The sequence below is a fragment of the Chamaea fasciata genome, unplaced genomic scaffold (genome assembly GCF_029207755.1).
Source record: "Chamaea fasciata isolate MVZ Bird 193981 ecotype frontalis unplaced genomic scaffold, bChaFas1.0.hap1 SCAF_6, whole genome shotgun sequence".
Lineage (NCBI taxonomy): Eukaryota > Metazoa > Chordata > Aves > Passeriformes > Sylviidae > Chamaea > Chamaea fasciata.
The window spans coordinates 43223848-43239416 of NW_027094091.1; the positions used below are offsets into that span (position 1 = coordinate 43223848).

The 15569-nt window shown below is 37.0% G+C and overlaps 1 protein-coding gene across 4 annotated transcripts in view; it reads left to right on the forward strand.

Moving 5' to 3' along the window:
- Positions 1–15569, forward strand: part of FBXW7 (F-box and WD repeat domain containing 7) — a 176732-nt gene that overhangs the window by 78088 nt on the left and 83075 nt on the right. The window contains exon 3 of one of the 4 annotated variants that reach the window (XM_066186143.1): positions 9249–9296. The exons of the other annotated variants lie outside the window; for them this stretch is intronic. Coding sequence (XP_066042240.1) covers positions 9249–9284 — 36 coding nt within the window. The 3' untranslated portion in view covers positions 9285–9296. Of the gene's footprint in view, positions 1–9248; positions 9297–15569 lie in introns of those variants that run through there. 4 annotated transcript variants of the gene reach the window in all.

Consider the following 15569-nt stretch of genomic DNA (forward strand, 5'->3'; position numbering starts at 1 on the left):
CCTGTTGAGGATAGAGTCATCCTAGGAGACTTGAACCTGGTGGACCTATTTTTAGCTTTTCAGACATGCTTCTCAGTGTTTGTAGTCGATTACAGTTCTCATAACTCTGGCTGAATCACCTTGCTCTGTGCTGTACTCTGAAACTTGCTTTGTGCCACCATTATAGGCAGTGATGGCTGAGTGCCCTACTTGATGTTTGTGTGTCAGATGTAAACTTGGCTCCTCAGAAGCATTCCTGATGCAACACAGTTTGTTCTGCTTGTACCATATGGACAGCACACTTTCACCACTTCCAAATATCAAGAGATAATAGTGAGACTGAGCAAAATAGCAACTGCTACTGCTGCAGGTGTTGTGCACCTCATCTTAATTTTTCAATATCTCTGTTCTTTGTCCTTCTACTTTTTCTTCCTTTCCTCATAAACTACTGAATAAAGTCTTTCTCTAATCTGACTTTTTTTGTTTGTTTGTTGACCTGCAGAATCCTATGTGGCTAAGGAAGGAAATGTCATATTTCCCCCATAACGCCATGGTGTACCCTGCTTGGGTTTGCTGCCAATTGCCTTAGCAGCAGCAAGCATGCCGTGTCCTACCTAATAAACATCATCAGAGGCATAAACCCCATTGTATTTCTATAATTTTTTTTAATAGATACTCATGTTAATATAATGTTTAGACAATAGATAAAAAATATATATAGAAATATTTACCTCATACTACCTCTCTGTGCAAATAACTGATGTAATTGCTGCTATAATGTGAAAATGTGAGTAAAGGGCATGGGCACTTGAAATGAGAAGGCTAGTGGTTCAGGAGAGACTTCATTGCACTCACCAACACCACACAGAAATCCAAAAGGATCCTTGTGGTTGCCTTTTAAGATTGCCTGCGTAATATGTTTTGTTTTATTTTCATGTTGTATTGAAGAGCTGTTTAAAAAATGTGTTTTCTTTTTCCCTGTATGTTAAGCAATCAAGTTAAGCAATCCCTGAAAGATCTCTTAAATGTAAATAATAAGGACAATGTGTCCATTTGGTGTATTTTTCTGTTTTTTTTTTCTTGTTTTGATACTTCTCTGAGCACTCTGGTGTTGGAACTTTTGTCTTGAATTGCAGATGTCTTTGTCCTGATCAGCAGTCTGGATGAGGGGATCGGGTTGGTTTGAAGGTTACACCAAGGTGGGTGGGTGTGTTGATGTGCTGGAGGGCTGGAAGGCTCCGCAGAGGGGTCTGGACAGGCTGGAGTATGGGTCAAGGCCAATTGTATGAGGCTCAACAAGGCCAAAAGCCAGATCCTGCACTTGGCTCGTATCAGCCACATACAGTGCTACAGGCCTGGGCAGAGTGGCTGGAAAAGAGCTGGGGATGCTGCTGGAGAGGAACTGAACATGAGCCATCATGTGCCCGGGTGTCCAAGAAAGCCAGTGGCATCCTGACCTGTATCAGCAATGGTGTGGCCAGCAGGACCAGGGCAGTGTTCATCCTGCTGTACTGGGCACTGGTGAGGCCACAGCTCAAATCATGTGTTCAGTTCTGGGCCTCACTACAAGAAGGACATTGAGGTGCTGTAGAGAGTCCAGAGAAGGGCAGTGGGGTTGGTGGAGGCTCTGGAGCACAAGTCCTGTGAGGAGCAGCTGAGGCAGCTGGTACTGTTTAGCCCAGAGGAGGCTCAGGAGAGATTTTATTACTGCCTACAAATACCTGAAAGGCAGCTATAGCCAGGTGAGGGTTGGCCTCTTCTCCCAGGTGACAAGAGGAACAAGATAGGACAAGAGGAACTGGCCTGAAGTTGCACGTGGAGAGATTTGGATTGGATATTAGGATGAGCTCCTTCCAGGAAGGGGTTGTCAAACACTGAAACAGGCTCCTCAGGAAGGTGGTTGAGTTACCAGCCTTGGAGTTATTGAAAAGACATGTAGATGTAGCATTTTTGGGACATGGTTTGGTGTTAGACTTGTAGTAGTGTTAGATTAATGGTTGGACTTGATGGTCTTATGAGACCTTTTCCAACCTAAATAATTCTATGATATCAGAACTGTGATTAAAATACAGTAGCAGCTGTGCCAAGGACAGTCAAAATTTGTTTATACAATGTATTTACCTATTTGTATGTCAAAGAACTCCATGCATTGGGATTTCATGTTTGACTGATTTGTCTAATATGATGCAAGCCTTTTTCAGAGAGCTTTCTGTTCTTTAAGGTTGGCCTGTGTCCTTTGTACCTACAGAACTGATGCTCAGTTGTATTAAAGTGACCGGAGTTTTCTCACATGTCAGTTCCTTTACTGTTTGTTAATTTTTACTCAGTTCATCTGTGTCTTGTCAAATGTTGTCATATCTGTTTTAAAAATACTAAATAGCACAAGAGGGTCAAGTAAATATATATAGCAGTCTGACAAAAACATGTTCTTGATGCTGATTCTTCACTGACTGCATTGTATGTGTGGCATCCATTTCCAGTGCTCTGTGACAGCTTTGTATTAATTGAGTTCTGTTGGATAACAATTAACCACAACATAAGCAAACAAATACTCTTACATCCCGTATTTCATAGAAACTACACTTAAATGCTTTTATCTCTCTACATGTGGGATTCTGCTGCAGTGCAAGGACAAGAATGTATTACTGGCAGTTGCCATCACTGTGAAATAGGTCATGGAAATTATCCTTCTTACTTACCTGAGATTTAAATCGTTTGTCTACCTGTGCTCATACTCTTGAAATTGTAGTACTAGCAGACATATTGTGCCAGCAATATTTTTTGTTTATCAAAATTGTTTTTTATGACAGAGGTGATACCAACCTGATTTTGTGGAAGAAAATGTCATCAATGCTATAATCCTATTTTATGTCAACCAGTGCATTAAACTGACAACTGGGTTTCACCATAGTTATCTAAGTTGTACTCTGTTTGCTTTTCCAAGTTTTTTCCCTGTAAATCATTCAGTTTATTTGGTATTTTTGAAATATTTTCTAATTCTTAAAAATACTTTGATCATAATACATAAAATCTTTAACTTGTTCCAGTTTTTTTGTCTTTGTTTGTATCTGTTCCTGTAACTCCCAGTTTCATAGTTTTTAAATATTAATGAATTTAATATTCTTTAATATTTTGTTTTTAATTGATGTTTTTTGTTCCCATTAAGATGAGTTGTTTATCTTGAACTGCTGCAAGTTTTTCGTATTTAGAGGAGCATTGGCTTCTTGATTATCTTAGAAATTGTTTCTAAACAGCTACAGTAATTTATTTACAGGTTAAATCATCTCTGGTTTGGGTTTGACAGGGAATTGATTTTGTGGAGAAGATGCCATGATCACTTGTGTGCAAGCCCCTACGAATTTAACTTTGTTCAATTAGTTTTTATTTATCTAAAATTCAACATTAGATTATACTTTCAATATTGTAATATTTTAATAATGTTGAAGCCACCTCAGTTGGGAAATAACCACTTAAAAAAATTAAACACATGAATTCATGAAAAGCATTAGCTGCATTATTTCCAGCATATATTGGCACAGATTTCTATAGTGTAGGCAAAATAGCTACTTGATATCAGGCTAACAGGAGTGAAATGTATTATGTAAGGACCTGAATTTTAAAATCTAAGTGAGCAGGTGGAGCAGGAAGATTGTTAGCTGGTGCATAGTCATTTTTCTTGCTTGGGGTTTCAGGCAACACTTTTGTCTGCTCAGTTTGTCTGGAGGGATTTCTGAAGGAGTGTTTGAGCCCGTTTACGTGAGATGCTTTATCCTTCTGGATAACAGGCACTGTTCAACAGGAATCTTTGAAATGACCTCCACTTACTTGAACATTTATTTCCTTTTCTTCTAATAAGGCTGTCATAAAACTTGCAAATTAGGTTATATGAATGTGAAATGTTACTTCTGTGTTAACTATTTGGATTGTGATGGTGACTTCCCATAAGGGGTCAGGCATTCGTGCGTGCAGAACCCTCCAATAACTTCATTAATTAGTCTCCTCTTCAGATGCAGGTTTGCTTGTTGCAGAATTGTGGATTGTGATTGTTTTGTTGATTATCAGAGCTTCCAGGGAAACAGAAAACAGATTAGCTAAAATGAGGATGAAAAATTATTGTATAGTTGCATCTGCAACCACAAAACCCTCTTCGATACCCTTTCACAAGTCATCATATTTTAGCATTTGCATCATTACTAAAGGTAATAAGATTTTTTTTTAATGGATACATTTAATATGTAACATATATTACTAAAAACAGTGGTAAAGGCTGAGAAGCAGTTTAATTTTCATGTAAAACCAGCGTACTTTGATTCCAGCATCCTCTACCATACTTTATACCGTACTATCCATTTGGCTGTAAATCACAAGATAGAGTGTGTGTAAGTAATGGAGCTGTTCAGGAGCACCTCTTCTTGATTGTTTATTGACATGGGAGAGTGGAGAGAGGGAAGACACAACAGAAAAACTGGATTAACCTGGGTGGGGCTGGAAGAGGATGTACCACAGGAAAACCCGTCTCTTGGAGCTTAAATACCCATCTCTTCAGTTGGGTATTTAATTTAAGAACTTTCAGCTCTTAAATAGTGCAGGCTGCGACAGAGTTCTTTGCTGCAGGTGCCTGGTCTAAGCTTGTGTGTAGAGCCACAGAGATAAGAAGGATTTATTTTTTCAGGGGGTTTTGGCTTTGTGTGGAAAGACAGCACTAATTTTTTGAACTGAGGAAACCTAAGATTGCACTGTGTACTTTGTGCAAGTGTGAAGTGAAAAGGACTCCTGTGTGAAATTGCTGCTCTGCAGTTATTGTCAGAATTATTGATAGACTAAAAGCAGGATAGGGGGAATAAGAGGGAATCAAAGATGATTACAGAAATGCTGATCCTTGGGAGCAGATTTTTTTTGTGTGTACAGGCAGTACATGGAATTAGGCAACAGTTGCAGTGTGTGTAGGTGGAGGGAGGTTTGTGTGTGTTAATGATTTTTCTCCTTCTCTGAGCAGCAGAGGGGGCTGCTATTGCTTTGCTGCAGCCCTATGGAGACTTGTGCAGTGTTCCTTTGCAAAGGTTTTCCTTCCTCCTGCAGCTAAAAGCCTGAAGCATGTTTTTTAAGTGTAGGGAATAAATGTAACTGGAACAGAAGGACTCAGTATTTTTTATTTGTAAAGAAATATGTTTCCAGTATAGGAAATGATGTAGGAACATTTCCTTTAAAAGAACAAGTATTACACTTATTTTCATATGGCTCGTGTGATGAGAATGTAATGTATAGTTCTCTGCTCTGAGTACATGGGAGAAAGAGAAAAAACTTCATACTACAAAAAGGGATTAATTTTTTGCCTATTTTTTTGCAAGGATCACATGAGAGGTATGTAGATTCTTCATGCCTTTCAGTTAATGCTTTCAAGGGTTTTAAACTATGTAACAACTTGCCTGAAGCTGTGTCAGAAAGGCTGCACATAAAAATTGTTCTGATTGTTGAAAAAAGGCAACAAAAAAGCATTGACAGTTTTTGGGTTTTTTTTTCTCTTGCTTCTTCCTATGATTCTATTTTGTAATTGAGGGGAATCCTGTCAAGGCATACAAATGCTTTAAGGGCAGGTGTTCAGATGCTGGGGGCAGATTCTTATTCAGCGGTGCCCGGTGACAGGATAAGGGGCGAGAAGCACAAACGAAAACACAGGAAGTTACATCTGAAAATGAGGAAAAACTTTCCTTTGAGGGTGACAGCACCTTCCTTTGAGGAGAACAGGATGTCCAGAGAGCCTATCCAGAGTCTCCTTCTATGGAAATACTCATAACTTGCCTGCACATGATCCTGTGTAAACTGCTCCAGGTGAATCTGCTTTAGCAGAGAATTGGACAAGATGATCTCCAGAGGTCCCTTTTAAGGATTCTGTGATTCATAACTCCCAGTTGGAATTACTTTTGCATTACCATGACGAGTTTTGTTGTTTGCAAAGCAAGTTTTGTTGTTTTAAAATAAATTTTCTTTTTACTTTTCTGATACAGAGCCTCATTTTTTTTGTATTAGGCAGTAAAAACTTTACAAATATTCATACTTGGAGATTAATATAAATCAACACTTCTAACCTTTGATTTCTTTCTCATTTGTATTCCCCATAGTTAGTGCTAGTCATTCCAGGCATGCAGGATCATTTGAAAAGGTTACGCAACTGTCATTAGATGTAGTTTGTTAAATATTAAAGCATCCATGGAAGGAATGCAGATTCTTTTGCTTCTCTGTAGATAGCAAATTACTTTTCCAACTTTACTAACCTGCAGCATGCTTTTCTACAAATATCAGTGTTTTGTTTGAAATCTACTTTTTACTTCCTGTGCTTTTACTTGGCTGTGTTAATTTATGATTTCATTTGCTGCTCAAGGTTTGTAGAGGTTTAGCTATGCTTTTGCATTTTCTAAGTAGAATTTTCCTACACTTTCACTTTACACAAAACTAATGTGTTACATAATTGCTGCTCTAATTTTTCCTACTCTGTAAGTGGATCTTCAGGTTTGCTAATATATATGTGGGCTATCTTTGTAGTATTGTGGTTATTACTAATAGAGTTTGTGGCTTATCTAAGAACTTTGCTATCTAGTTCAGGTTTCTCATGCAAAGTTCTTGAAATACTTAGGAATTAAATTTGACTGTTATGTTAACGTGTCACAGTCAAAGGAATTTATGATAAGTTCTAGGGGTTTTTTTCCTTTATGTAGAGTGTCTTACCACTTCTCAGTATGATTTTTACGAATATTGCAACAATTAAAGGACAGTTCTAATATATAATTTTTGAAGTAAGTAATTCTGTATAGAGAGTAAAATCAAGAATCTTAGTGTCTGGGAAGGAAGGTAGTTTAACGGAAAACATTGATCCTGACAGTTTGGGTCATAGTTTGGACTACAAAATTCTATTTAGTAAGTAGATTTTAATTGATTTTCTCTTTTCCTTTCACTGCAGAAAGTTGTGCCTTTTTTTTTTTTTTTTTTTTTTTTTTTTTTTTTTTTTTTTATAATGTGGAAAGAGGTAGTGCTGATTTAGTTTCTCATTACAGCAATTGCTTACTAGACTGAAGTCCTAGCTGAGTAAGATACAAGCAATTTTCTGCTTCTGTGCCAATAATTGAGGTCAGCCTTTAAACTCCAGGCAAGGGATTTGCCTCAACTAGGCATACTGGAGAATGAATGTACAGAGCTTTGGATTGTGCCAGTTTACTCTGTAGAGGCATCTGACTATATACAGTTGCCCTTTCTTTGCAGTGAAGCCTATGTCAGGGCATATACCTTCCACTTACTGGTGGTTCTTACCAGACATGGCTAGTATGTTCTCCTGAAGATAGTTGTAATTCTTCTGTAGTTATGTTGGTCGATTGTGCAGTTTCCTGAAGTGGGAAAGTTGCCTGCCACCTTGGGCAAGGGGGTGCAGAAACAGGGTAAATACTTGAGTTGTCCTTTGGTTGCTTGGCTTAGGCATTGCTCCCTAAAAGTTAGTACTGGGGAGGTACTTGCATATGTTATTCAAACTTCCATATGAGTTTATTTTATGTAGAATAAATTAAAGCCTTCAGGCTAACTACCTGAAGTAGCATCTTGTTGTCCCACACTTTTTCATAGACTTTGAAATCAATGTTGGTTCAGCACCCATGTGGTTTTTGTTCTGCATATTTGTTGTCAAAATGAAAATGAGCTTTTTTTTTTTGTCCAAAGGAAAGAAAAAAAGAAGTGCAGTAGTACTATTTCAACTCACCAATTATATGACAACAACGTTAGGAAGTAGAAGTCATGCAAATGTGCTTCAGAATCCTTTCAGGATACTCACTCTGTTGGGATATGTGGCTTGTCTAACAAATGCATTTGGGAGCTCTGCCCTGCTTAAATATGCCATTTGTTCCTTCTGTTGTGCTTGACTGTGTGCCACATGCTATTGCCTGATGTGATCGTTAGCCCAAATATTTCCAGTTTGTAGTGATACAGCTGTATTTTCTTGAGTTTTTTAAAAAATTTTATCCATTTATCAGTGGATGCTGTTTCCCTGTTTGTTTTAAGCTGCTTCTCCTTTTGAAGCTTAACTGAAGTTGTTATTACTAGTTATAAAATTGAATGCAAATGATGAATCAAAGTGTGAAGAAAGTAAAAGTTTTGCTGGTGACTTAGTTTTTTGTTTTGTTGACACATCCTTTCCCAAATGGTTGTTAAATAGTCCTTTAACTATGAATTTGAAATTATGTTTAAAAAATACAAGTTATGATTAGTAAACTTCTTGCATTTGCTGATGTTTATACTTATAAAATCATGGAATCTGAAATTAGCTTAGGGAGCTGGAGGACTAGATATTGATCTGAAGACCAAAACTAAGTTTGACACGTGTTGCAAGACTAACATTTTTTCCTGATGTTTCTCACTCAGAGCTATTTTGCAAATTATAGTATATCCTCTGTTTCTGTAGGAGTTTTCATTATCTGCAGAACATGTGGCTATTCAGCAAACCGTGCAAGGTGAAGGAATTTACATACCTTTATAAATTCTTGAGTATAAGGAGAGAAACCAGACCATGTCAATTTCTCTGCTAGTTTAATGATTTCTGAACAGGCAGAATGCTTAAAAACAAGATTTCCAAGCTGTCTCAGCAAATGTTTGAACAGACAGCATCTAATGTCCATCCACAAAAGATGATTTTTGACACATGAACTGTTCTTCTTTGCTAGTGCATGATGTCTCATCTGTGCATGCAGCTGCGCTTGTGTAGTAATGATATACTGTGTATTTTGGGTAGACTTATTGATGAGCTGTTATGTTTTGTTTATGTGAATGTTTTGCAGTTTGGTTTATTGGTGAAATTTCTATTATAAAAAATCCCTGTAAAACCTAGAACAGATGTTTCTATAAATGGTTCTTTTTGTCTTCTCCCTTTTTTTCCATAGTGTGGTTAATGAAGATGCTGTCTAAACTTCATGCAAAATTTGTGAGACTTCTGCCCATTCTCTCTGGGCCAAACAAGTTCAAGAATTCACCAAATTATTATAAAATGTGTATTATGTTTTAAAAAAACCCTTCATGTGCCTTGACTCTCTATGGTACAACTTCTGATGTAATATTACATATAGTTAAGTGGTATTGAGATTTTAAAGGAGAAAAATCATGAGTTCTTTTGGATAGATAGGTATCTTGATCATAATAAGTGAAATACAAGTGGAAAGCATTGCTGTTCGGCATCTTTTTTCTGTCCTATTTCTCCTTTTTACTCTTCTTGCTAATTTCAGATTTTGTTTCTTTAGTTTGTATCAAGAATTGGGAAGAGGGAGAGGATCTGAGAAGGACACAATACTAAAGAAGTGCAGAGATTTCTATCCCAAATCAAGGTGGTCCACACTAACTATTTCTTTGTTTAAACCTTGCTTTTTAAAATCTTTGTTTTTACTAAAAGGTGATGTTTTCTACTGATTTTACTACCAGACCATATATTGCATAATGTGAAAGGAGTGAATTGTGACTTTTAGTAATACTCAGTGTAATTCAGTCTTGGAAGACGCTGGCTATACTTTTCAGCTGTGTCATGACATATTACTCAGTTAATGCTTATAAAATTTTAATACATTTGTTCAATCCCTGGCCCCTCTGTGAAGTGGGAAATGTACTTATCACCACCACAGATTGCCAGCAGGGATAAATTCCACCTTATTCATCATCAGAAGTCATTGCTACTTTCAAGTAAAGCATTAGCAACATTTCCTGTAAGTGCAAATCTCATTCTTTCCCAGTCGATGTTTCAAAGGGGGCAGGAGACCCTTTGTTCTTCTCATTTAACTTATGGAGTGTCCCTTAAGGATGGCAGCTGCTGTGATCATTATTGGCCCAAGAATATTGAGTACTAAAAAAAAATTAAAAGGCAACAAATAACAAACACTCTTTTTGCCAATGTCGTAATTCCTTCAGTTGTGATACCTTGGTCAGATTTTCTAGAACACGCAGAAAATAATTGATTTAATTAAAATTACTATGTAAAAATTAAATAAGTAGAAGTGACACAGCTAAATGTAAGAAATTGGACCAAAAATCATTCAGTATGGATCAATTGTTCTTGCCAAATGTAATAATGTTGTCCCTCGACTTTTAAGCTGGACTTCATCCAAAGCAAGGACTCTTTCTGTTGGTGCTCAGTGGCACTTACCCTTCTGCACAATTTCTGGCTTTGGTGTAAACCACTAGTTTTCCATGCCCTTGAGCACATATGCTGCACACTGGGTGTGCAGGTATTCCCATGCATTTGTTTTGGAGGACAGGCTGTTGACAGACCCTGACTCTTCCCTCACTGTGCCAATCAGAATTTGGTGCTGATGCACTGCATGTCTTTCTTGACAGGGTTTAGTACCAGAATGCCAGTAAGCTCAAAGCTGGATTTGGTCAACCATCCCAGTCAAGAATGCCAGCCCTTCTACATACTACCTGCTTTCTTCTGTGCTCTAAGCATTCTTTACTTCACATATCTTGAGCTTTATAAATAGCCTCACACCCCTTTGCAGTATGCTGTTACCAGCTGAAAAGGATTATGTAGCTTAATTTGGTGCTATCAAATGAATGCCATTGTAACAATCAGTTGTTGCATTGGTTAGATTTATGTATATTTATGTGTATTTTACAGTGGTGGTAAGAAAAATAGTCTCGTATCAAAAGAGGCCTTGAAAACCATTTTGTTTCAAACCCACAAACTACAATATTTTGCACTGTTCAACCTTTTATTTTGGCAGTTGTCAGAGTGGCTAATCCATAGAGTGTTGTCAGAATTTTTTTTTTAATGCTGAATAAACAGTCTTGAGACAGAATTTTGCTACAGAAGAAAAAAAATGTTTAGGTGTGTAAGGTGGCAGAAATATTTTTAATGCCTTTTTGATATTTGGGGGATTTTTTGTGTTCTCATTTAATATGTAGAAAGAAAGGTCTAAGTCCAAACCTCATTTTTGTCAGTGCTTTTTGTACATTATTCAGAAACTGATAAACATATTTAAAGTATTTTGGTACGGCTTTGTGCATTTTTCTGTGTGTAGGTATATAAGTAGAGATTTTCTCATTTAAAGTGTTGCATTTCACATGGAAGTGTGATACAGTGATAAGAAAAGCTGCATTTTGCAGTATGGAAAATAATTTTTCAGTTTCATATCTTCCCTTTTCATAAAAGCAGCCTCCTTTACTAAAAAAACACCTGCTTTCCCTTCCCCCAGCTTATCCTCAGCTGGGTAATTTGACTTGCATTTTAATCCAGTGTTAAATATTGCATGACTTCTCTACCTGTTGCAGTTCTTAATTCTTGTCTCAGCTTTATTTAAAGGTGCAAAACCAGCATAAATAAGTGGTCAGCAAATAAATTCCTGCAGAGCAGCTGTAGAAATTCTTTTTAACAGCTGTTGCAACATTGACTAGACTAAAGAGTTAAACTTGCTTATCCAACAAGTCATATTATAACCAATGAAAACTAGGCAGACATTTCTGGAATATTTATAAAATGCACGATGATGCATCTGGATTTCTGTTGCATACCTGGAATGTTTTCTGAAATATTTACTGGAGAAACAAAGATAGCTTTAAAAAAAGTGACAGTGAGAACAAGGATGGTAAATACAGTGATAAAGTTGGGGAACTTGTAGTGGAAAGACAGATAACAGAGGCCTCCTGTTTTAATGTAGGGGGCCTTGTAAGGTAGGCATTATTTTTTTTAGATGCTCTTGGTTAAGTATTTTTTTAATGTTATGATAGCATCATTAGTATTGATACTACATAGTCTTGTCAGTATGCATTTTACTAGACAGTCTGTGTTGTTTTCCTAAACACTTCATGAGACCTTACAAAAAATTACCTTGTGTGAATGCAGTTGTGCTCTATTGTGGTGGTACTGTCGTGCTTGAGGGCACTTCCCATGCCTGTAGTTGCATATACCTGCAAGTTCCCCTCCCTTACTTTTGAGATGGAATTCTGCACTTGTTGGGATGCCTGGGAAGCTGTCATCTTTTTTGGATCAGTATCACATGCTAAGGGATCCATGGACAAAGAGAGGTGATCTAATAGCTCACTCTTGCCCAAAGGTGGAGGTCTTCTTGACTGCTCTCCACTTCTAAACAGTTTGTCTCTTCATGCATCTGGCTGCTTTGTGAGCTGTTTACAGTTGCTAATCTAGTGGAAAAATTACTTAACAACAACAAAAGTTGAGGATTTTCAGGTTTCCTCCTTATTGGAGTTATTTCAGAGCTCACATGCCTGACAAATTTTACTGCCTGTTTACTGAACAATTGTGAAAAACTAACCAAATACAGAGGGGGGAAGTGCTAGTCTCTTCTCCTTTTTGCGTCTAGAGTCTCCATTGGATGTTCTTGTTTCCTTTCAGCTGTGAAGAAGATCAGCTGTGGGATTGAACAGATCTAGTAGGGATCCTATTTTGTTACAGTGACATTCAAACTCGATTGAACTGGTAGTTGCAATTAGAAACTGAAAGTAGTGAATCCTTCATATTGGTTAGTCTGACTTGCTGCTGGGCTCCCCATACAGGAGTATTTAAATCCAGTAAGTCAAATTTGAATCTCATTTTATTCCTCTGTGCATTCACACTTAAATGCCAGGATGCTTAAACAGTTATGAGCATACACATAGGCATGAAAAATATGTAGTGGGTATGTTTATCTGATGATCTCCCCTTTGCTGATATACTTGATATTTCATCTTCCCTGGCCTCTGCTAGTGGACTTTGGGGAATGCTGTTTTGTGTAGTGTGAAGTCTTTTGCCAGACAGCAGTTTTACCATCATCCTTATCTATATTTTTTTGAAACTTTATAATATTTTTTCAATATAGGAGTGTTACACAAGTTGTACCATCTTCCACCAGCAGTTACGAAAGGCATAGCTCCTTCTTGCTCTTCCACAGCAAAAATTGTAAGGCAGCTCTTTAGTATTAGACACAGTAGTTTATGATGACCCTGCCTTGATATGATTTCAGGGCCGAAATTATCATTTGAGTTAATTCAAGTTAAGAAAATCTGAATTCAAGTGCAGTTTAAATATGTATGATAATCTAACCTGGAGCCAGACTTTGCTCCTTCTGTTGGCTGTGTTACAACAGGTCTACAATGGAGGTTTTCTCATGGACTATGGAGAAAGCCATCAGTTTGCATGTTTTGCTAATTGTTTTGCCCCATTTGCTTACTATTCAAGTGTACACTTTTTAGGATATTTTGATCTCATAAGATCAAAGTTGTCCTCCCCATTGATCTCCTTCATAGTCTCTTTAGAAGTCTTCATTATGTTTTCTTATATGTGCAGATTTTTGTATTGGATAAACTTGGATACAACAGAGTCATTTTAGAGCAATAGGGTTTTTTCTATTCAGCACCAGTAATACAGTTGCAGTTAACTTGTGTTCAGCAGTGCCTCTTATCTGTACAATTTATTTGTTAACCTGTCCCAAGCAGGCTAATATGCAATCTGTCGTTTGAAAACTACTTGTATATTGGTATTAGAAATCCCTCACATAAAGAAACCTGGGACCACAGTCACTGGATAAGTTGCTACTAGTGTCGTACAGGCTGCCTTGCTTTGCTGACAAAGCGGTTCTCAGTCTTTCTAGACCTGGGCAGGGACCAGCATGAGTGTCAAATGAATAATAAGGCTTGTGGATAATGTAAATTATAGCGCATTCTGTATGCTACAGCTGTGCAGAGCTTACTACAGATTTTTTTTAGGAAATAAATGATCAAATATATTCAAAGGTTTAGGATGTTACTGCGATTAATTTGAAAAGGTAACTTCTGAAATGCTGCAGTTCTCTGCTTTATCCATTTGAGGGCAGCTGTTCACCGATGTTAAGAACTGTGGAGAACCTGTCTGGGGCTCTGCTATCTGCATTTTAGTTTTCCTGTACTTGCAAATACTTCATTTAGGGCTCCCTAGGTCTTGAACTGTTCCATCACCATATTAAAATGTCATGATTTTGTTTGGGTATTTTTTCCAGTAATGTTAATAGGCAAAACAACTCTAGAAAAAAACTCTGGGAAGTTTGCATGAACTGGTTTGGGTGTTGGGATAATTACCTAGATCTATGTCTTAAAATTATGGCTTTCCTGAGTTCAGTATACTGAAGGAACTAGTTAATTTTGTAACATTGGATTCCTGGTAAAAAGCTCCTAAAGAGCTGACTTTGAATTACTCTGACTGGAAGGTATAAAGATTATTGTTGCTTTGTACATGCTTTCATTTTACAGACATCTTTTCAGTGGACTGGCTGAAAAGAAACAGAGGAGTCTTCTGGATTCTTATGTTTACAGTTGAAAGTCCATGACAGTCTTAGCTTGAGTTTAAAAATACTAGTTTTTCAGGCACTTTTTTGTGATTTCATTTCAAATGTGATCTTCTGATTAAAAGGACAGGCAGGCACTTAAAAAGAGCACCATTGAAAATCAGCCCAACTATATTTAGAAACAGAATGTTAGAAAAATGTATTACAAAGCATTAAAGCTCAAATTTTCATAATTTCACATTTGTCACCTTTATACATATTCTCATCCCATATAAGGCAAAAGTATACACTTTGAAAGGTAAAAGCAACAGAGTGGCTGTTTAAGCTTTACATTTGAAGCTTAAATTAGAATTATATTTATAATATATATATAATGTACAAATATAAAAATAAATGATATCTACTATGTGCAATGTATTTCTGACACTTCTGAGATAGTCAGCCCTCACCATTTTTGTCTTCTCTCTTACTGCTTAAATTAGACTGTGTTTTATTTTTTGGCTAAGGACTTTCACTTATTAAAAGTTTATAATTTTCCAGCATTAGTCTGGGAGCTTTAAACGTTACTGTAAGACAATGATACATTCAGAAACGTGTAGCAAATAGAAGACTAAAAAATAGAGTGATGGTAAGTGGAAGTAAAAATTGGGACAAGATCTCGTCTGCTAATGCAAGTCTTTTTTTTTTCTGGGAGACAGTGATAAAAAAGCAGGGGAAAATAGACACAGGAAAAGCTAATTTTTTTTCTTATTGCTATAGTAAAGTGTGAAATCTAGTTCTGTAATTTCGCATTGGACAAAAAAAGGTGCCTTGTTTTGCCATGGCTTTATCCACTAAAAGGAGACTACACTAATTATGAACATGATCCTTTTTTTCCAGCTAGAAGTGTGTCCCTGTGAAATTACTTTAGGATAGTTTGGAAATTCCTGGGGAAAAAAACAATGTATGACTGGGACTTTATCTCAAACCACAAAAGAAGAAGGGCTGACAATCCTGAGTTTTGTGTTTTCAGAGGTGTGAGAATAACCTGTGACTGGAACTGGCATGGTGAGCAGTGCTTGGAGAATGTAATACTTGGGTCTTGTTTACTCCCCAATTGTATGTAAATCTGTAAATGGGCCAAGTTATGTTCCTGTTTTGCCCTCATGTTACGAAACTAATATTTTTTTAAAAAAAGAGGGGGAGTAAGCCTGTAAAGTAGTAAGATGGTAGGCTCTTGTATCAACTAATACAAGTTGGTAATACCAAGTTGTGGTCTAGCACACTCAAATTCTTTCAGCAGTTGTGCAATGAAATACCCTTAGAACTGAGTTTAGTTCA